We start from the raw sequence: 23,133 nt of genomic DNA on the forward strand, positions 1-23,133 counted from the left end.
TTTCACAAGTGCCAGGTTCCTTGCCTGAATGTTGCATTATTCTCATAGCTTTCCTCAACCACTCCTCCTCTTCCCACCCACCAACAGTCTATACTTTGCTCTTCCAAAATCAGCAGCCACACCCCCCAAAACCATTGCTGTAGGGTCAGTGAGTAACTGGAAGTAGCTATAAATTTATGAAGAGTAGAATTTTGGGACTTAGTCAAGCAGCCTAGCACTGGAGAGGGCGAGGAGGATTGGGGCTGAGGTGTGCAATGAAAGAAGACTGTTTTTGCAGGACCATCAGATATGGGCATGCAAATTACTTGTCATCTCTTGAAAGTCCTGGATACTATCTGCCTACAAAAAATATATAGTTAAAGAAAACAAAACTACACATAGGAGAAAAAAAAATCACTTAAGATTCCAACTGACCTAAAAAATATTGTTTTCTCTCATTAAAACTAATGGAGAGTGATTTCGTTCCTGTCCTACTTTGCCATCACAAGTTGGCAACCTCTTTTGATATTTGTGACTGGTTCTAACAGCAATCAGAATATTCCAGCTTCATCAGGTATTTCTCAGGTACAGTTTTATATTAGGGGATTGTATATGTGAAATATTTTTCATTTCCCCCCCCCCCCATTTACTATGGAAAAAATTGAAGATGAATCCCTGGAGTTTTACTTTAATTCCTTTGGCTTCAGTTCACCTTGCTTTTTTTAGCTGTATTTATTTCTTCACTGTAAATTGATTAATTCTTTTTTGGTTCCATCCTTTCCAGCACTGAGTTATTTTACCTACAAATCCTTGAGTAGTCCAATAACCATTTTGACTGCTTCTTGATCCATGCATTTTACATATAAATGTCATTGTTGATTGTGTCTTACTTATGGCTGTTACTTATTTTATTTCTTTTGAATTAGACACTTTTTAAAATAAGGTATATCTCAGGCTCTAGGCATCTTTAACATAAAGACAAACATCAACATAAATCTATACAAAAGTAGCATAGGATGCACCAGCCTTCTTCCACACTACTGGTTTCAGTCCTAATAACTATGGTTCCTACTTACTGTAATTTCACCAGTTTTCCTTCTAATATCTGTGATTTTTGGTATCCGAAGAAGTGGGTTGTAGCCCACGAAAGCTTATGCTCTAATAAATTTGTTAGTCTCTAAGGTGCCACAAGTACTCCTGTTCTTTTTGTGAATTTATAATTATTCATGAGAAACAAGAGGAAGTCTAAGGAAAGGGTTGGCCCATTACTCACTGAGGAGGGAAAGGCAGTAACAGAAAATTCAGCAATGGCAGGAGTCTTAAATGCCATTTTTCTTTCAGTTTTCACCTAAAAGTTTAGCAGTTATCAGATGACTAACAAACGTCCATGAAAATGGGGTAGGATCGGAGGCTAAAATAGGGAAAGAACAAGTTAAGAATTACTTTGACAAGCTAGATGTCTTCAAGTCGACAGGGCCTGATGAAATACATCCTAGAATGCTTAAGGAACTGGCTGAAGAAATCTCTGAGGCGTTAGATCTTTGAGAATGCATGGAGGAGAGGAGAGGTCCCATCAGCTGAAAAGGACAAATATAGAGCCTGCCTATAAAAAGGGAAATAAAGACAACCCAGGGAATTATAGGCCAGTCAGCTAACTTTGGTACCCAGAAAGATAATGGAGCAAATAAACAATCAATTTGAAAGCACCTAGAAGATAATAAGATAAGTAACAGTCAACATGGATTTGTCAAGAACAAATCATGTCAAACCAACCTAATATCCTCCTTTGACAGGGTAACAAGTCTTGTGGATGGGGGGAAGGAGTAGATGTGATATTTATCAACTTTATTTAGTAAGACTTTTGATACAATCTCACACAACCTTCTCATAAGCAAACTAGGAAAATACAGCCTAAACGAACCAACTATAAGATGGGTGCACAACTGATTGGAAAACCATAATCAGAGTAAATATCAGTGGTTCACAGTTAATCAGGAGGGCACACAGAGTGAGGTCCTGCAAGGATCTGTCCTGGGTTTGGTTCTATTCAGTATCTTCATAAGTGATTTTGATAATGGCAGAGAGTGTACACTTATAAAATTTGCGGATGATACCAAGCTGGGAGGAGTTGCAAGTGCTTTGGAGGACAGGATAAGAATTTGAAATGATTTTGACAAACAGAAGAAATTGTCTGAAATAAATAGGATGAAATTCCATAAGGTCAAATGCAAAGTACTACATTTAGGAAGGAATAATAATTTCACAAATACAAAATGGGATATGACTGCCTAGGAAGGAGTACTGCAGAAAAGGATCTGGGGGCTATAATGGATTACAAACTAACTATGAGTCAACAGTGCAATACTGTTGCAAAAAAATGAACATTAATCTGGGATGTATCACCAGGAGTGTTGTAAGCAAGACACGAGAAGTAATTATTCCCCTCTACTCAGCAGACCTCAACTGGAGTATTGTGTCCAGGTCTGGGCAGCACATTTGGGAAAAATGTGGACAAATTGAGAAAAGTCCAGAGGAGAGCAACAAAAATGATAAGTCTAGAAAGCACAACCCACGGGGGAAGATTGAAAAAATTGTTTGTTTAGTCTGGAGAAGAGAAGGGGGTGGAGGGGCGGGACACATAAAAGATTGTTATAGAGAGGAGCGTGATAAATTGTTCTCCTTATCCGCTGAGGACAGGAGAGGAAGTAATGGGCTTAATGGCAGCAAGGGAGATTTAGGTTACACATTAGGAAAAATGTCCTAACAGTAAGGGTAGTTAAGCACTGGAACAAATTACCTAAGGAGGTTGTGGAATCTTTGTCATTGGAGGTTTTTAAGAACAGGTTAGACCAATAGTGGGCAACCCGCAGCCCGTCAGGGTAATCCACTGGTGGGACCACGAGATAGTTTGTTTACATTGACTGTCCGCAGGCGCAGCCACTGGGTGCTAAGGGCGACCGTGGCTGTGAACAGTCAATATAAACAAACTGTCTCGCGGCCCATCAGGGTAATCTGACGGGCCGCAGGCGGGCTGCAGGTTGCCCTTCCCAAACCTACATTTTTGTGATTCTGTGATTCTTTAATAGTTTGAATTCAGGTAGTTTACTAGCATTAGAGTTTCTCTGTTACCTTCCTGCTATATTGGTGTTTTCCTTATTTCAGTGTAATTTTAATAGCAATGCCTATTTCTGACTTTATAATTGTAATACCTGCAATATTAACAATGAGACAAATTCAATATCTGGTTCATGCTTGGTTCTTTTGCAAACATCAAAACAGAAGTAAGAGGCATCTAACATTAATTATATTTAGGAAAACATTTTATTATAATATTCATGAATTGCACAGTAATCAGAGAGGAAAATCTTGGTCAAAGTCATGTTGCATAATTAGATAGTTTGATCCTGATAAATTTAGCATACACAATCTGATCTCTACAGCCTTTAGTAGGGAACAAAGGCTAGTAAAACCTATTACAAACATTTACCTGCATTTCTTCTTTTTGACACTGAACTGCCTATACCTTTCTTACAAAGACAGAACTGTTCCTTTGTAATTATCAGAAAAGCAAGATAGGCATTTAAGCTAACGTGAGGCTTTAGTTTTGTTTTTTACAGGTTTGGGGTATAATTTTCTCCCTTGTGTTCAGGCCCCTTCAGCTTTTATTTCTTCAAAGCATAGTTTGCTGCACAATGATGTCATTGTGCAATTTTATTACCATGCAGATGGTAAGATAAGGAACTTTTGCCTCTGTAATCCTTGGCATTGGCAAGAAATGCACCACAGTAATCATGCAAATGTACTAGAAGCAATATGTGGAACTACAGCTAGAATCCAGAAAAACAACACCCCTCCAAACCCCAATACATGAACAAATGTTGAAAACATGGATTTTGAAATTTAAGTGAATATATAGTCAAACCCTTAAGGCTAGTTCTTTAAAGGGGGTAGATTGTGAATTGGGTGGTGTATTTTCTCTTCCATCTTTCTCTACAGCCATCAAAATGTAGATTAGCCATCTTTCTCTAAGGTCTCCTCATGAAAAGGATAGTTGAGTGCAGACCCAGCACACTTGTTGACTTGATTAAAGCCCAATAGCAGGACTTTTCCAGCTCTGCTAGGAGGAGTTGCATATATTAGGAAGGAATTGTTGAAGACTCCATAGTTAAATTGAGTCTAGACTTATCTTTATCACCTATCATTTATGATTTGAGCAGCTGATTTGTTTGTAAATTCTTTTGCTTTAAATATGTTAGGATTCTTCAGGTGCTTTTGGAAATTTTATAATTAAATACTTTGTATAGGTTAGATAAACAAAAATTGCCTGTTTTCTAATATTCTCAGTGTCTGTAAATTTTTGGCTTGTGTTCTTAGTGCTCTAAATTTGAGATGTATATCTTCACACACATACACAGTTTCCTTATAAAGAGTAATTTGTGGAGGAAAAAATATTATAATTATGTGGCAGATCCACATGACAAAGCAGGAGTATATAAATTTGCCTGGCAGTTAGCAAAATTAATCTGTATATAGCTAACAGTTACATTTTTAAACATAATGCCATGTAAAATTTTACTGGTAGTTAAATACATCTGTGTTTACTGTTTTCACCATAATGGGCTTTTACAATATCTCATTACTCGGGTGTTGAATTTTAAGAGATCGTCAATAATAAAAACACAAAACATCAGAGTTACAAGGAATATTTTAATGTCAGATTTTCTAATATAACAATATTGCTTCCAAATAAAGAGCAATATTTGGGGACATTATGGGTGTAGTAGTAAGAGGGCCTGAGACATAAGACCTTGTATCAGAGGCCTGGGCTAAAGTAGTGGTCAAAGATTTGCTGATATAAAACAAAGTCCTGCTGTGAGCTAGGCAGGGCCTGCACATAGAATCTGGCAAAAACAGGGCTGATATTGCAAAAACACACTCCTAAGAGGTGCTAGGCACAAAGCATGCACACAAACATGTTCTAGAAGGGTGGTACCAGAGCACCTCGATACCAATACATTCCCCAAAGGTAACAAAAACACACTGACCCATTTTAAAAACAAGGTCCGGATAACAACATGATGGATAGAAATGTTTTAATCTAACCAACAGGCACAAGGTAATGGGTAGTGGTTAGCTACGTCAGAGAGTTGTCTCTAGGTACATCAGAGGGCAGTAACTAGCCACGTCAAGGGGGCAACACATAACTTGTTTGTATGTGTGTATAAAAATGTATCTCAGAGGAAGTGTCTTTGTCTGGCCGAGGGGAAAATGGAAAGTCCTGCCATTCACTGAGCTGGTCCATTATCTCGAGCATACATGTGTTAGCGTACCTGTAACCATTGAGCACCATGCTTCATTGGCAATAAACCTGACCAAGTTCCTTCGCTGAAAACTGAGTCTGTGGATTTATTGGGCAGGTTAGTCAAAATCTGCTGTCTGCGCAGAGCTGGGACACCATGTTAAAAGAACACACGCAGCCGAACATCTATCAACAATGGGGATTTTTACGCTGCTTTTAAAAAAAAAAAAAAAAAAAAAAGGGGGGACCCGTGCCAGCAAATCTCAGAACCTGAGTCAAGTGACTGGGGCTCACACTACAGATCTAAAATTAGCAGTGTAGACATTTGGACTCGGGCTGGAGCCTGGACTCTGAAACCCGCTGAGGGGGATGGTCGTCAGAGCCCAGGCTCCGGCGCGAGCCTGACCATCTACATTGATATTTTTAGCCCCGTAGCTCGAGCCTGAGTCAGTTGACCCTGACTATAAGACTCGCTGTGGGTCTTTTTTCCAGTGTACACATCCTCTATTCTGAAAAATTTTATCATTATTTAGATTACGTAAAAATGAAGAAAAATCACAAAACTTTCACAAAGGCAAGACAGTAATACTTTTAATCAAATATTGAACAGGGGAAAAGCCACCTTACAGATTTCTGTATTGATGGATATCAAGGCATATGTCATAACTTGTGCACGTTTTTAGCCTTCTCACTAAACAAAAGCAATGACGCTTACAAGTTGAAGTATAACCACTGCTTATAGGCATATACTTGGCATTGGAAATATTTATGCAAAATTTGCATATATAACATGTATGTTTCCTTAACATAGCTAGCAACATTTACATGATACAAAGGATAACTGGAAGGAGGTGGAAATTTGTCTCTAAAATTTTAGTCTTTGGGATTTTTTTTAAGAAATCATCCAAGTGATTGTGTAATTTGAATTGTTTTAAAAATTCAGCTGGTTTCAATTTCATGAGATCTACATGTGTAATCCAAAAACGTATTGCTCCTACAAAAGTCATAGAAACTCAGGACAAAAACTTAGTTGAGCTATAGTTATGGTTGCAAAGTGCTACTAGAAAAAGGACATTCACTCAGAGCCTCATTTTACCACCCTTAATCATGTAAGGGTTTGAAGGCTCAGATCCTTGGTATGAAATATAATAAAGAAAGATTGGAGGCAGATGTCACTACAGGGAGAATGTTAAGATAATTGCCCAGAACATAAATTTTCAGTTCACTGGTGTGTGCAAATAAATAGTGTGGTGAGCATGGTATTAGAACTGCTTATTTACGTAAGGCTGGATTTTTAAAGGTATTTAGGCTGTTAATGCCCATTAACTTTGCTTTTTAAAAATATGATTATACTGCTACATCTTTTTGATTAGCACTTAACAGTACTGACCTAACTGTTGCATAACAATTTGTGTTTGTTTTGGAATAAAGATGGCATGACTGCTAGATCTTTCATTATATTTTGTTTATGATGTAGTATGTACGCTAGTGATTGTGTGACTGTTGTCACCTTCAAAAGAGTTAACATGTAGCTACTATGCAGTTTTTTGGTGGACTATATTCTTCTTCAGTCCCCATCAGTACTACCTTTTTATCACACAGATAGGCTGCTGTTGTGGTATAATATGTTTTCCAAGGAATGCGTACATTGACTCTTCAGTACTCCTAGTCAGCTTGAGTATTGAGAGTCTGGTTCTCTGTAAGGCAGAGCACTATTGCTAGGATTTTAATTTAACACTAGTTGCTGAAAGCCCCTGCTGTTAGAGGTATAATTCATAAATTCATGTGTAAAAAAAGCTAAAAATGGACCTTTTATTTCTGTGCGCTGTGTTTGTAGTGAGCAGTGTTGCTGTGTGTACACAGAGCTGCCTCTTGGATGGAGGCACAGCCACTTCTTGCCTCACATAGCTGGTACTCCCATCTTTCCTGATCAACTGTCATATTCCAACCTCCACAAAACTCTCACGTTCCGTCTCATTCTCACAGCATGCATTGATGATTGAACCTGGTGATACTCTAAACAAAAAGAGCTCTCAACCATGCTTATAGCTGTGTCCATCACTTTACACCAGTGGTCCCCAAACTTTTTACCTCACGCCCCACCTCTTACCCATGTCCGCGTCCCGTCAATCCCTCCCATGCTCCCCCCCCAGGGAGTGGGGCCACGGCTCCAGGAGGGCAGGATGCGGACAGCGGTAAAGGGACCGAGGCTGGTGCCACAGCTGGGGACGGGGCCAGGAGTGGAGCCGGCACGTGTGGCCGGGGACAGGAGCGGAGCAGGGTGGAGCCCCCCAGCCCCCACTCCCCTCGTGTGGACTGACTTGGGCCCTAGCTGTGCCCTCCTGGGGGAGCGGGGGCACATCCCACAGTTTGGGGACCTTTGCTTTACACTGACTCAGTTGATATTTGTGGCTTCAGAGTGACACAGAAAATAACGTTGTTGGAATCTTGTTATATAGATACTAGTTTATTTTTTAACAGTGCTATTACAGGTCTGTCGCATCTTACGCGCATTTAACATGCGCAATTTCAGCTTTACGCTGTCGGCAAAATACAAGAAAAGGAACCATGAGGAAGGCAGATTCAGTTCTTGATTTTTGTGTTTAAAAGGCTATTTTTATATTAAAAAGTTCTGTATAAAAGTACACAAAAATTATTAAATTAGCCTTAACTTTCACTGATTAAAAGCAAATTTTTATTAATCCATTATCTCTGCATCTTTGCAAAAATACTGTATTAAAAATTATCTCTGTCAGTCCAAGAAAAGCATACCAGGTGCACTATGGCTGATTAATCAGTGGCTCAAATTTAGATGATGTAATTACTGTATATGCAGTGGGCTTTGTGTAGATTTCTGTTAGCCTGGTGACTAGTTATCTAATCCAGATTGAAGTTTTGGGCACTTCAAAGCGTTTTTAGTTTTGTAGAACAGCAGATTAAAAGGGTAGAAGGCACACTGGAGCTATTACCTTTCCTTGAAAGAGAGAGTTTAAACAGAACTTTCTCAGTTAACATTTGAAATATAATAAAAAATATAGTAATGTTTTTTGCTTTGCGTTGGGCTTTTTAGCAATGGAGGTGGGTGCTTTAAATAAATTGACTTATGAGTACTATTATAGTATTTTTAAATAGATTCTCTCAAATTTTTACACTGAACTCCCACAGGATTATGTGCTGGGGGAAAGATTTAGCGCAGCAATTCTCAACTGGGGGTCCACGCCCCCCTTTGGGCCACAAGCCCTTTTACAGGGGCCCTGGGGCTGAAGCCCCAGCTACCTCCACCCTGAGCTACCCTCTTGCCCGTACTCAGCCCCTAATTGCCCCCTGCCTGCACCCTGAGCAGTTTGCAAACTTTTTGAGCTGAGCCCCTCCCCCCTTTGAATTATAATTTTTGGTTGTGTGCCCCTCCCAACCGAGACAGGCCGGGTGGCCTTCTGAGATGAGTCGGGGATGGAGGTGGTGCTCCCTCCCTGGACCCTGCTGTGCGGAGCTGCCCCAAGCCCCGCCGGGCTCTGCCCCCCTCCCCAAATAGAAGTCAAACTATGTCATAGCATGTTGGGTCAGGGGGTGGGGGGAATCAGAAAGAAAAAGGTTGAGAACCCCTGATTTAGCGCATATTAAAGTAACTGTAAAAAGATTTTTCCCCAGTGCTTGTTTTGGCTTTTCATTTTGTAACAGATATGTTCAAAGTGACAAGTTCAAGTAGTTGTCACTTCACCGCTTATGGCCACTGGCACTAGACTCCCCAAAGAGGTGATGCTGGAGCAGACCAAAGGCCAGGTGGGGAGAGGTACTCTAGAGGCAGCGTGTCTGCCTCAGATACAGTGCCCCAGGAGCATCCAGTAGTGTGTACTCTGTCATTTATTCCTGTTGTTGTCTCAAGTCCCCAGTGCCACCAGCAGCACTCCCCAATTAGCAAAAGCAAGCAATGCATTAATGCAGATGTAGTCCATTATTTTTTGTCAAGATATAGTCAAGGTCCAGACTCCAAAGAAAATAATAAAAAATGATTAGAGTAAGTACATGAAAAGATTTTGGGGTCTGTTCAAAAGAATCTGGCAGTCTGGATTTGGCCCCTGGATTTCCACCTCATTGACTACTCCTGCCTTAATGCTATAGTATTTATGTTGTTAAATGTAGGATTGGCTGAGTTGGGCATTGTATCTCTTTAGCAGTAGTTTGCAATATGTGAGCGTTAGTCGTCCGGGATTTAGCAAGTGTTTGCTTTTTCATTGTAGTCTAAGAAGAGAAAATTTGTGACTTCTTAAAAAGCTGCTAACTCCAGTATAGTAAATTGCTCTGCTTCTTTTCTATAAGTCACTGAATTGGTTGAGAAAAGGTATTTATTTTATGACTCAGTATATAGGTTGTGTGCCCTCCTGGGTTAGTGTTCTTTTAGATGCAATTCTTCTGTTGCATTTAGTTCCATGAAAAATTGAAAATGACAGCTGGGAGAAACATTTTTGAAGTTTGGAAACATTTTTCAGCAATTTTCAGTTCAGCACCAAAATTGCATTTCAGTATCGTTTTAAAAACCTATAAACCATATTGCTAAATGTTTTTTTTAATTTCAGAGTATGCTAATGCAAATCAATAAACTTTTTTGCTGAATTTCACATAAAATTGAATTAATTAGTTTTTCAGTGTAAAAACATTTAAGAAAATGTAATGGCGGTATCGTACTTAGCTTTCAATCGTCATCGCTTTATTTAATACAAAATAAAGTTTAGACAAAGAAAAGCAAACATACACAGTTGGATGTAATTTAAACCACATTTTGATGACTGTGTTGGCCAAGTGAGTGTGGATTATATTCCAGTATTGTTTTCAGTAATAGTGTTACCATGGAAACTAATGCATATGCATGTATAAGAACCCTCCACACACTTATGTACAGCTACAGTATGTTGAGAAAGCTTTTATTGTGTTAACTTAATTTTGTAATCTCTTCTGGACTTTCACCCACCTCCCTTAAATGTTTTCTGTGTATCCTATTACCACATCCTTTCTCTTCCCCTAAATCCCATTATTTAATTCATGTGCCCTTTAGTCACACGGATATATCACAGAGTTTGCTCCTGAGGGGCTGGAGGAGAATGTGGTGGCTCCCACATGAAGAGGCCAGTTGATAGGGCAAGGATGAAACAAAGAGGTTGACTTTTTTAAAAAAGATGTTAACTGCTTTAATACTCAAAATTATGGTTTGTTTTTAGCCTGTGTAGCAGTATAAAGTGTAGAAGCAGATAGTAGTCACTTGTGATTAAGGAATTGGACTGGGATTCAGGATATCTGGGTTCGCTTCCTGGCTCTGCCACAGGCTCCCTGTGTGATCTTGGCTACAAGTCACTTTTTCTCCGTGGATCAATTCCATACCTTCTACTTGTATTTGTTTCCCTTTCTCCCATCTTAGGTCTATATAGACTGTGAGCTCTTCAGAGTAGGAACATAGTCTGCACTTTGTGGTCCTAACAGGAGCGGGATCTAGTAATCTTATGGGCCTTGTTTCTGTTGATCCTCAGAGGCATTGCTTTCATTTCAACACCAAGCATTGTCATGTGGGTGCCCATGGAGATGGAAATGTTGACTCAGTAAAAATGAAGACTGCTAAATCTTTAACTTCAATTTAAGATACAAGCAGCTTTGTTCCATTCATTCTTTTCCCCTCCATTTGTTTTTATTTCACTTTTTAATTGAGATAACAACATTATCTCCTTACCTGGCATCTGTATTCCTAGCAAGGACAATAGCACCTAAATACTGTATGTTAGTTACCTGCCACGTTATCTCTTTTATTTGCTTAATTAATAAATTAGGGTTTTTTAGGTTAGTGACTGTGACTTTTGAAAAATAGTAATAATTTTTAACACTGCTCCATAGGACCTTTAATATTCAGGACTTTGAATAAAACAATTTGCAACTGTTGAGGTCATTTAAATATTTTAGTTATTATAAAAGTGTAAAAGTATTAGGATAGTATAGAATGTGAGTGTCCAAAGCATGGCCTGTTGGCCAAATCCAGCGCATGGAACCCAGAAATGTGACATTTTAATATAGAGGTGTGGAGACTACATATCCCAACACATACATCTCGCCATTTTGAAAAAGGTGGCTTCCTCCAGGGGCTATTGGTGGTATAGTAGTGAAACTGCTTCTGGAGTTTTAGGTTGAAATATGCAATTTGGACTCAAATACTTTCCAACTCATAAAATCCAACAGGGAGGCTCTACCTCATCACTGAAGGAGATTATCATAGCCTCCCGTCAGGGGCAGGGTACAAGCATCTCTTAAAAAAGCAATTATTTGGCACATTTCATTCTATTTAGGTTCTATACTGCATCAGTCATTGTGGAATCTGGGCATACTGTAGGGGTGCATTAAGTGATTTGACTATCTGTTGCATGAGGTGGTTTCTCCATTACCTTTCTTATCAGGAAAACTGCATTTGTTTTTTGTTTTTTAATTTCTTTTAGTTTTGTTTATATATGAAGTGCTTTGAGCTCTATTGTGAAAGTCAGGTCAGAGAAATATGACTTGCACATGCTCAACAAAAATATTCTGTAGCACTATTACAGATAAAAATATTTAACAAGTGACCTTCATTTCATGGTACTTTTTCATTTAATCAGGATACAATTCTGGCAGAATTGCTTCAAATCCACAAAGAACATATAGTGGGCTATCATGAACATGATTCCCTCCTAGACCATAAAGAGGAAGAAGAATTGACTGAAGAGGAAAGGAAGGCAGCTTGGGCAGAATATGAAGCTGAAAAAAAGGTAAAGATGTCTGCACTAACTTAAAGTGGGTGTCAAGTGTGTGAAAATAACCTTCAGTTTAAAAAAAGAAATTGATTGTTCTGTGAGCATAATGAATCTTCGTAGAAATAGCTCTATTATAGGCTTGAAAATGGGCTTCTGAATAATATTATCTAAAATGGTAATTTTAAATATCACCTCTATAAAAACTAAACAGACTATGAAAAATGAAAAAATAGATGCTGTTTTGGTGGTGGACTTTTGTATGTATTTGCTTCAAGATATTTTTACTTAGTGTTTGTTACTTTTTTATTAATAATTAGCTTTGTAGTTTTCACATTTTATATTATACATCCAGCTGACATTCTTTACTATATTTCATTTTGAAAATTTATGGAAAATCTCTACCTTTTGAGATTTTTTTTAATGGAAAAATGGGCATCTGGTTTCAAAACAAGCCCTCCGCCTTTCCCTAACCCCAGAAAATATAATCCAGTTGAGGCATAAGTAAATATTGGAATTGGCCGGAGAGTTTGCAGTTTATTCATTCCCAAAGTCCTAGATTCTTAAACTAGAGACAGTTCTTTTTGATCTAGTAATTCCTGGGTTGTTGTAATAATAATAATAATAAAAAAAAGTGGGAGAAGGAAATAGGGTGCATAACAAGGATTTTATAAAACTGTCAAAAAGGGAGAGACCCACTGATGGTCAGGTAATTACTTTGGTTTGAATTATGGACAGAAAGACAGAAAGTTTTAGTGGGAATGGTCATTGCAGTAAGTAGAATGAACTTTCTAGTGTTAAGAGAATAAAAATATCTGTTCTTAAAATATGCTTATAAATTTGTGACTTAGTTCAAAAGTCTTGAAAATAATTACAGTTCACTGAACCCACTGGGAGAACAGAGAAAACTGAAACTAGTCTCCATTATCATACTGTACTAGGAGAATAAGAACTTAAGTATTGGTTTGTTTGGTGTAAATAGGAGTACACCTCTACCCTGATATAACGCTGTCCTCGGGAGCCAAAAAATCTTACCGCGTTATAGGTGAGACTGCGTTATGTCGAATTTGCTTTGATCCAACGGAGCGCACAGCCTCACCCCCCCCGTATAGCTGCTTTACTGCGTTATATCCGAATTTGTGTTATATCGTGTCGCGTTATATCGGGGTAGAGGTGTATTGTTGCTAGAGTATTCCTCTAAAGGATGTAAAGGCAGCAGAAGTGAAAAATGCCTGAAAGTCTGAAAGATGTTGTACTTGGGTGATCAGATCTGATAACTAATCTACTTTCTCTTTTGAATTCACAAAATGGGAAGTATGGAAAGTTGCTGAAGATTTTAAGTGGGCATCTGACTCAGTTTAGAGAGAATTTCAGGAGTTCACAGATAGGTAGAGTAGTTGGAGATTTTTGGTAGCAATGTAATTTATCTGAGGGAACCGAAGTACTGTGTGAGATATGACACTAAAACATCTGGATGGCTCTAAGTGGAGATACAAGTTTAACAATCATCGATATGCAGTTGTGTAGGGCCAGAAAGGACCATGAACTCATGTCTTGAACTGTTTATCGTTTCTGTCATCTGTTTTCAATCTTTTTTTTTTTTTTAAATGTCTTGTCCTGAGGACAAAAGTTATCATGAAAGAACACCATACCCAGTCTGGGTAGGGGACTATGGTCAGAGGAAAATGTCCTATGAGTCCCCCCCCCCCCCCAAAAGGGATTAAAACCCCTTAATTTACTATATTTCATGTGTCTTCCAAACTTAATTTTGAACAGGACCTAGAACAAAAATACCCAAGAAACCCTTTCATTCACACCTGGGGGAGAGGGGGAAAGGCTTCTGAATAATTTTTACTGTTAAAAGTGCCTTTTTCCAGTTTTATCATCTTATATAGTGCATAAGACCTCATGACATTTATTTTAAAAAACATGTAAAGTTGTACCATTTCCATTAGACAAAACAACCTGCTTGAAGGATACAAGAGCATCATGCATGAGTACAACCCTGCGCAGTGTGCAGCTCCTGTCTGGGAGCTTGCAAGCCGCTTGTATACACTAGCGTGACCAGGGACAGCTGCCAGTGACCCTAGTGCCCACCCCAGTGGGTGGGGCTGGGGTTGTACTGCCATGCCGGAGGAGCTGCCAGCGTGGGGCGTTGGCTCCTGGGAGCGACGGCCCAACATGTTGCTACTTTTGCCCTATGGTTCCCGGTAGAGCCCTTCAGCTCTGCAGATACCGATTTATAGCCGCGGATATAAATTTTGTATCCGGGCAGGGCTCTATGCATGGGGCTTAGAATCTAAGGACTGGAATGATCAAGCAATTGAAAATCTATTTTCTCTATTTCTTTTCAAATGTGAAGCCCTGCAAAATTTAGATTTTTGGAAGATTGTTGAGTAATTCCTACCAGTATTTTGAGAATTCTATGTTCATTTGTATTTAATAGGAATTCTATAGTAAAAAGACCTTTTTTCAATTTTAAAAAATTAGGCTATATGTGAATTACAGTATATGAGAATCCTTAACAAACACAGGGTGGTTTATGGCACAGCTGAAAGTGCTATTAATACACCTGGCTAGTTACCAACTCGTAATGTTACTAATTAATTCACATTGCCACTATTCTTAATACTTAAATCATACCCTTCATAAAACAGAGTAACAGTTTATATACATATAGATTCTGAAAGAAGCCTCCTCAGAGTTGTCAAACTTCGTTATATAACTACCAGATTATGAACTCTGAGAGAAAGTTAACCACTTCAGATCAGACTGTGATTAAGAGAAAAAGAATAATACCTATTCAGGATAGATTCTGTGATATCCAAGATAAAATTATATAGGGTTGATTTATGGAGACCTAGTTGTTTGCAAAGGCATAGCTTTTATACCTGCCTGGCATAGTTGCTTTTTTAACAATCCCAAAGGAAAGAATTTACTATATTGGCATCTGTAATTCAAATTTATTTAAAACAAAAGTATTTGTCTTTGCTTTTTGCAGAAGGTGGGATTATTTGTTCTTTTAAAGAACAATGGTGGTTACACTACGCCTATTTAGGCATTGGTGTCCCTCCATTTTGGAAATACAGGTTTGCCAGAATATCCTAATGGCTTTGTGCAACCAGGCATGGGTGCCTCTCAGTTGCTTTGTGGTATAATTTGTTTGAATATTTTTGTGAAATATTTTTCTGCTTCAATAACTTTTGTGATCTAATTGATGTTTTTGACTTTTATTTCAACAATGGACTTGTGTATTTGAGAATTATTCCTTGCAAGGGGTCTTGTATTTCTTTCTTCCAATGAATAAAACTCTGCATACTGCATTTCTATCAAGTCAGACTAACCCTGCTCAGCTGGTTTTTCTGTATTTGATTAATCCATTTTTGAAGTCCTTGTGCTGATGTATCTGTAATGGTGTCTGGCTAGACAAACGTGTGCTACTGTATCCAGATCACAGTACTTCAGCATGTCCTGAAAAATCAGTTATATAAACCTTAAACAATGTATTTTGTCAGACAATATACGTATCACATACACACTTTTACATTAGTGTAGTATGTATCACTAGACAAATTGAGGACATTGTTAGGATTTTCTTCTTTTACTGTGTTTATACCAGTTAATTATAGATGAACTAGACTCAAATCTCAAGACAAGTACTGAGGCTTCTCTGAGTGGTTGGAAACTTAATCATTTTGATTCCACGCTTTGGAAAGAATTTTCAAAACACTCAGATGGTTACGGTTCTAAGGGTTAAAACTTTATCTATAAGATCTTTGGTTTCTCTTGTAGGGTGTCTTTTGTTCGTGTGTGTTCAATTCTTTCCTAGAACTGACAGCAGTGGCATGCTATAGAACTTGATTTTAGCTACTGTGAATATTCCTAAGTACAATTTTTGTTTTTAAGGGTCTGACCATGCGCTTCAACATGCCAGCTGGGACTAATATGCCTCCTATCAATTTCAACTCTCAGACTCCATATATTCCGTTCAATTTGGGAGCATTGTCGGCAATGAGTAACCAACAGCTAGAGGTAGGTAGTGAAATCCAAATGGCACAGTGTATCGACATTGCTTTGGGCATGTCTCAGATATTCAAATTAAGTTACAAATCAGTAATTACTGAAATTTTTTAACATCCTGATAGTTAATGCCTTCTAACTGAATGTCACATTTTTTAAAGTAGGTCTCTCATATGTCTGTTAGTTGAAATCTACTAATTTGTGTGTGCATATTGAAATGCTTATACCAACAGTGTATTCTGATTATAGGAAGCTGATCACTTATAGGAAGCATATGTATATTATTAGGCATGTACTAGTATAATTTAAAACAAGAAGTAATGTTGAACACAGTCATAGTGAGTGTGAATGTGACAATTATAATAATTTTACAATGCCAACTACAAAAAGTTTGTTGGGTGTAAAATTTTGTCACTTGGGTTTAACACTATTTTGATCGTCTAAAAAGCACTGAGTGAGCAGATTGTTTTCAGTTGACTTGTTTGTATTTTCTGTTCATTTACTTACCTCCAAAGTCTAATCGTGTGTGAATTTATTTCCATCCTATTACCCAACTCTGTATGTTCACTTGTGTAAAAAAGTTTTAAATGTAGTTACATAAATTGGTGATGGAGAAAAGCATTTCTAAATGTGTTAACTTAAGCTCTTGTATTGCACCTATCCTTTATAATTCATTGTCTGCTATTCTCTCAGGACCTCATTAATCAAGGAAGAGAAAAAGTTGTGGAAGCAACCAACAGTGTAACTGCAGTGAGAATTCAGCCCCTTGAAGATATAATTTCAACTATAGTAAGTAAAATAGATATTAATTCAAATTTGGTCAAGAGCTGGAAAAATGTTAAGAAGCAGTGTGAAGCAAAGAAGTGACTACTGATTGTAAATAGTCATCCAGTTAATTGTCATATTATTTCTTCTTTATTAATAAAGCAGTATTTTTAATTAGTGCTGATTTCTGTTACCGCAACTTGTAATAACAGCTAATTAATGATGAGGTGGGGTAATAGCACCTGTGGGCATAGTAGAATCTTGTAGTGCCAACGATTTGGTCCATAGCTCCATGTCAGTATTTACCATACAGTGAAAATGCTGGCTCCCTGCAAATGAGACTGATAGGCTCAGCTGAGTGGTTCTCCCCCCCCCCCCCCCCGTTTTCTTCTCCATACATTTTCCCCTTTTAAAATAAAATCTAGGAAAGCATGTTTTTTACTGGCAATATAAAGATCTAATAACTTCTGGTTATAGTTATAAAACTGTACTTCCCCAGAATATTTCCTGGAAACTGGGCTGTCATTCAATGCCAACTATATTAATCCAGCTCTGAAAAAATTGCGAGAACGTGATTGCCCTTACTTTTCTATCAGAGTGACTAATAAAATGTCTTTTTTTTCCTTTTCAGTGGAAGGAAAATCTGACCCTGACAGAGACCCAAGTACAGGCCTTGGCCCTAAGCAGACAGGCAAGCCAGGAGCTTGATATTAAGCGCCGAGAAGCCATCTACAATGATGTCTTGACAAAACAACAGATGGTAAGAATTCTGAATGCCTTTTAGATAGTTATATTTATTTGCATTGGGGTGTGTGAGTGACACCAACCTGGACTAGCACATGATATTAAAGATGTTTTTGTAGAATGCCAGCTTCTTATCAATCCCTTGGGCCCAGTAATTACCAGCAGTGTGCTTTGCTCCTCCACACCAGAAAGTGCTGAGTCACACAATGTTTTGGACTAGCACTGCTCATTTAGGGAGCTGTCGTGTAAAGTAGATTGCAAAATACAGTCTCCCGAATTCTACTATTAATTCATGTATTTGAAGTGCTTGAAGACTAAGTGGCTTAAAGAAAACCAAATACCTAACTGGTAATAGGCATGTAGCATACAGTGACCTTTACACAAGACCCGGTCTCCTTAAAGATGTTTCCTTTCTAATTGTATATAGGAACTTGCATCTCTTCAGTATGGTTCAGTTTACAGCATTTTAGTTCTATGGGAAAACAAATCAAAAGCACTCCTCCATTCATTAAATCTTCCTTAAAACAAGTCAGAAACCAAAATAATCCATGCCAGTGCTATCTTTCTGAAACCTTTCTCATCACCCTTTCCTGGTGTGTTCCTTTACCATTGACAGGCTTTGTACTGGAAAGTTCTAACTCCTGGCACTAAGGAATTATTTTATGCAGAATGCACATAACTTAAAACCACACAACTCATTAGTACTTTCTAAGTAATCTTGAGAAATCTGAAACTTTCCCAGTAGGTGCTACTCCAACTGGAAGTGTTTTCTCCTTTGGTGTTTGTCACTAAATGTTTATTTGCCCATCAACTTGTAGGATTTTCAAAGGGATGATAAATGGTACCTGACAACAAATGCTGTAACTAATACATGGGAGTAATTTCACAGTATAGTGCATATTACCGTGGCAACTAACATAAATGCTGCCTGCAATACAATAGGCAAGTCATTAGGAGAACTTAGTCCTAAATGGTGTTACTAACTGGTTTCTACAGTAATCAGCTTGTGAATGCCATCACGTTAGTGATGGTGATAACAATAATGCTTTTTTCTTCAGCCATGGTACCCCTAACCAATTGATTTTTAACTCTAAACTTGATACTTGCTGCATTAAGACAGGTCATGCACTTGTAACAACTCCACTTTCCCTCCACACAGTTAATCAGTTGTGTTCAGCGGATACTTATGAACAGAAGACTACAGCAGCAGTACAATCAGCAGCAGCAGCAGCAAATGTCTTATCAACAAGCAGCAATGAGTCATCTCATGATGCCAAAGCCTCCAAATTTAATCATGAATCCTTCCACCTACCAGCAGATAGATATGAGAGGAATGTATCAGGCAGTTTCTGGTGGTATGCAGCCACCGCCATTGCAGCGTGCACCACCCCCAATGAGAGGCAAAAATCCAGGACCTTCCCAAGGGAAATAAATGTGATTTTGCACTAAACGGATTGTTAAAATCAGAGAGAGAACTTTTTTATTTTTTTAGGAATCAATGGCTTAACAGAACTCAACTGCATAAATAGTTTGGATCCCTTAAATGACATGTTCCATATTAGTGTTTCAACTGTGTTTTTAAATAGGATGTAACATTTTTCCCTCTCATGTCAGTGATGTTGCCTAGAATCTTCTTACATGTGTTGAATACAGGAGATATCAAATTGTTTTCAGTGAAAACAAGCCCTTCCATAATAGTAGCAGCTCCACAGGTTTACTGTCTAAAGTCCTATGCTTGTTTTTAGTAGCCATAAAACCATCATCAAACATGAGAAACTTAGGAAAGACAACAGATCTGTATGTTTCAGTATGCCATATATAAAATGTTCACAGCTGAGTTCTTGATTAGAGTTGATTCCTCAAATTATGGAATACTTTTCTACTTACCCATTTCTTGAAATTAGTGAGTGTGATAAGACAGAGAGAAATGATCTAGTTTCCTTTTGACTGAAGTTTGGACTCATTCTGTATCATCTGTGAGGAATAAAACAGGAACTGAAAATTCTCTTGAGACAAAATTGAGTGCAATATTCTTAAATACTACGGCTCTGAAACTTTGTCATGCAGTTATATAGAAACTGTGTATACAGCCTTAAATCATGACTTGAGAAGAGAATTTTTTCTTCTCCAGCCTTCTGCCACTTTTTATTTTCAGTTTTATGTGATGGAATAACTGGTAAATTTAAATTTACAGCTTTGTATCCTTCACACATTATTTCACTTTTTGCTGACTCTAATACAAAGCACATTTCTGTTAACTCCTTGATGCTGGTGCTAGTGTCTCTTCCCATTGCTGGCAATGGGATAGGGACCAAAAAAATCAAATTACTGGTATTTTGGAGGTTAAGATAGTAGTGGTTCTTAGGGTCACTCCCTGTTTTATAAACAACATCACAGTGGCAGAACCATTGCCGACTTTAAATTCATACAATGAATGTGCTTTAACAATTTCCAGTGCTGCCAGAATTGTGAAATAAATCTCCTTGTATAGATAAGGATCTCTGCCTACCATGCTCTTCTCCCTACCCCTTCTTTCATTTTGGTAAGAATATAAGTTAGAACAAAAAGACCTTGATTCTTTGATTTTTTGTTTTTTGTTTTTTTTGTTTTATTATTATTATTTTTTTAAATCTAGACCAAGGTACATTTCTGATTGATCACATGTCATTAACACCTACGTTTCCAACATTTTAATGGGATAGTAGCATGTTTTCTGTGCTTATGATGATCCACACACACACACACACACATACACGGCTTTTCTTTACATATAGTTTGGCTGATACTATTTTTAAAGGAAAACGTTTTTAGAATGTGGGAGACAAATGACAGGAATATTTGAGGTGATACTGCATCAGGTATTGAAAACAGCTAGAGAATTGTTGATAAACGAAAGCTGGATGGAGGGATTTGCTGTAGATATCACTGTACTCGCATGACTTGCTGACATCAGCTAGAAGTGTTTTGGTTTGAAGGACTTTTTTGAGTTTTAATGTTCTCAAAAGAGAAGTGTTTCCGCATACAAATCTTGTGAGATATTTCATGTGGGGATTGAATTTTGGTTTGTGATATGACTAGAATTTGTTAGATCTGCTGCAAAACCAGCTAACAAAATTGTTGGTTTGGATTTTTTCTGCTACAAGACATTGCAAGAAAACCCTTTTGTTCTAAGCCTTTGCCAGCTCCGTAATCAGATTTATTTAATTTGCGGGAGAGGGGAGCCAAAAAAGGTGCATTCACTTTAGAAGAAGTTAAAAAAATTAGACTTTGTGAGACAAGCATTTGAATGCAAATGTACTCTGGACAACTGTCACTGATATTCCTGCATGTCGTGAATAAGACAAATATGTTCTACCAGACCTGGGAATTTTCAATGGAGTTCTACGATAACTCGCTCAAAGACTTAAATGTGGAAGTTTTAGGCAACATTTAAAGGCACATTTTTCCACCGTGGACAATACTATGGATAACAGAAGACTAATGCATAAGAAGATTAATCAAAGAAAAGAAGCATTGAAATAAAACTTGGACCACTTTGTATACATGTTCCTCACTTGACATTTTAGCTGCATAATGTGTGTATAACATGAAGCTTTAACAAATATTTAAAGACAGAACATTACATCAATAAGGTAATAAAAGGCTCATTTTTATATTTGTTTTAGATGTTTTAACTAGTTGAAATGGCTTAAGATGACAAATAAAAATGTTGCTTGTAATACAGTTTTGCCTGCTAAATTCTCCACATTTCGTAACCTGTTTATTCCTTTGGATGTAAAGCGTTTTTGCTTAGTATTGTGATATTGTATATGTTTTGTCCCAGTTGTATAGTAATGTTTCAGTCCATCAACCAGCTTTGGCTGCTGAAATCATACAGCTGTGAAGACTTGCCTTTGTTTCTGTTAGACGGCTTTTCAGTTCTGTATTAAATATCTTAAGTACTGTAGAAAAGATGTCACCTCTTCCTATAAGGCTGTTTTGTAATATATATATAAGGACTGGAAATGTGTTTTTAAAGAGAAGAAGCATTCAAGTATGACAATATACTGTCTGTGTTTTCACCATTCAAAGTGCTGTTTAGTAGTTGAAACTTAAACTATTTAATATCTCATTTAATAAAGTGACCAAAATACATAAACATGTGTGGTGCTGCATTTTTAACATGCTGTTAGATCCACATTGTTTACAATGCATGAGGAATTTGTCATTTGAGAAATAAACTAATGGTTGTGAGTGGAGCATTAACTGACCTCTCTCTGGTATAAACTCTCTCTTCGCATTTTTAGTTCAGGATTCAGGAAAAATACTTATAGGGGACCCAAGAGAGAGTTCCAGAGGATTAGCTTCTACATAAATAGCCCCTGCCTTTGGAGATTCCCCAGAGATTCATGCGCACTCAGGATCTGTGGAGTGCCAGATGACCACCACCCTGGTCAGTTCCACAGATGTTGGAAGAGAAAAATACTGCAACCTCTTTTCGTGATGCATCAACTAGAAAAATCTCTGCAAATGGATCTATCACAGCTTCCTGGGATTTTGATCTTAAGTGCAAGAGCTATCTCTTTTGCCCAACAATCAGATAAACTAAATTGTACTATAAAAAGACATTGTTCAAATTGAGTTTGGGGAAAGGGTAGCAGATGCTAAGAGGTGCTGAGCACCTGAAACTCACTGACTTCATGGGAGCTGCAGGTTCCCAAGCCCCCCTTAGTATTAGGCCTCTAAGTTTGGTATTCAAAGTTGTATTTTTTTAATATTTGCTTTAATGACTGCAAATACAGTCATGTTTTATTAATACCGACTATTAAATACTAAGTGATCCATGTGACTTTAATCAAAGCCCAATCCAATCACAATTACCACTTATTACAGCAAAGAATCACACAATGTATATCTTAATTTTCTTCTGACTCTTCTCTATACATGTTAACAGCACAGCAGGTAGAAGCCTGTGTCTGCTGTACCTAGCATATTGATCTGCTGAAGCTGCTTGTTGCATTTTGGTAATTTTTTGGGGGTGTAGTTAAGAAGAAATATGAGACTTTTAAATCTTACATTAAGCCGGCCTTGTAAATTTTATATGCAAACTTACCAACACTGGCACAAAATCTACTTCCCTCACCCTCTTCCCTCCATGATGGGGAAAAAACGTGTAACCTTTCAAAATCAGTTACTTGCTGTAGGTGAGTAAAACTTTGGAAGGCTGTGCTATACATACTGTAAGAATTACTCCTTAAAACTCCTTTGCCATCATCACTACAAAACAAAAATAAAGCTGTCGGTGTGCAGAGACTACAGGCCTATCATGCAAATCAATATTGTCTCATCGTTTCCTTGTATTCCATCATCTGTATGTATCCATGGCTGTCTCTTGGGGTCTATTTAGATTGTAAATCCTTTTGTTCTGTGTGTGTTCAGTGCCTAGCACAATGGTGTCCTGGTCCATAACTGGGACTCTTAGGTGCTATGATAATAAGTATTTATATGAGAGAGAAGGTGGGTGAGGTAATATCTTTTATTGAACCGACTTCTGTTGGTGAGAGAGATGAGCTTTCAAGCCACACACAG

The 23,133-nt window shown here is 37.8% G+C and overlaps 1 protein-coding gene across 2 annotated transcripts in view; it reads left to right on the forward strand.

Moving 5' to 3' along the window:
* The window catches only part of ATRX (ATRX chromatin remodeler), a 136,727-nt gene extending 117,634 nt beyond the window's left edge, over positions 1–19,093 (forward strand). For both annotated transcript variants that reach the window (XM_024196772.2, XM_024196773.1), the window contains 5 exons: positions 11,905–12,054; positions 15,943–16,068; positions 16,750–16,845; positions 17,453–17,581; positions 18,725–19,093. In XM_024196772.2, the coding sequence (XP_024052540.1) occupies positions 11,905–12,054; positions 15,943–16,068; positions 16,750–16,845; positions 17,453–17,581; positions 18,725–18,997 (774 nt within the window). In that variant the 3' untranslated portion in view covers positions 18,998–19,093. The remainder of the gene's footprint in view (positions 1–11,904; positions 12,055–15,942; positions 16,069–16,749; positions 16,846–17,452; positions 17,582–18,724) is intronic.
* Positions 19,094–23,133: the final 4,040 nt, after the last annotated feature.

The sequence above is a fragment of the Terrapene carolina genome, unplaced genomic scaffold (assembly GCF_002925995.2).
Source record: "Terrapene carolina triunguis isolate 2854851 unplaced genomic scaffold, T_m_triunguis-2.0 Scaffold131, whole genome shotgun sequence".
NCBI classification, from domain to species: Eukaryota; Metazoa; Chordata; order Testudines; family Emydidae; genus Terrapene; species Terrapene triunguis.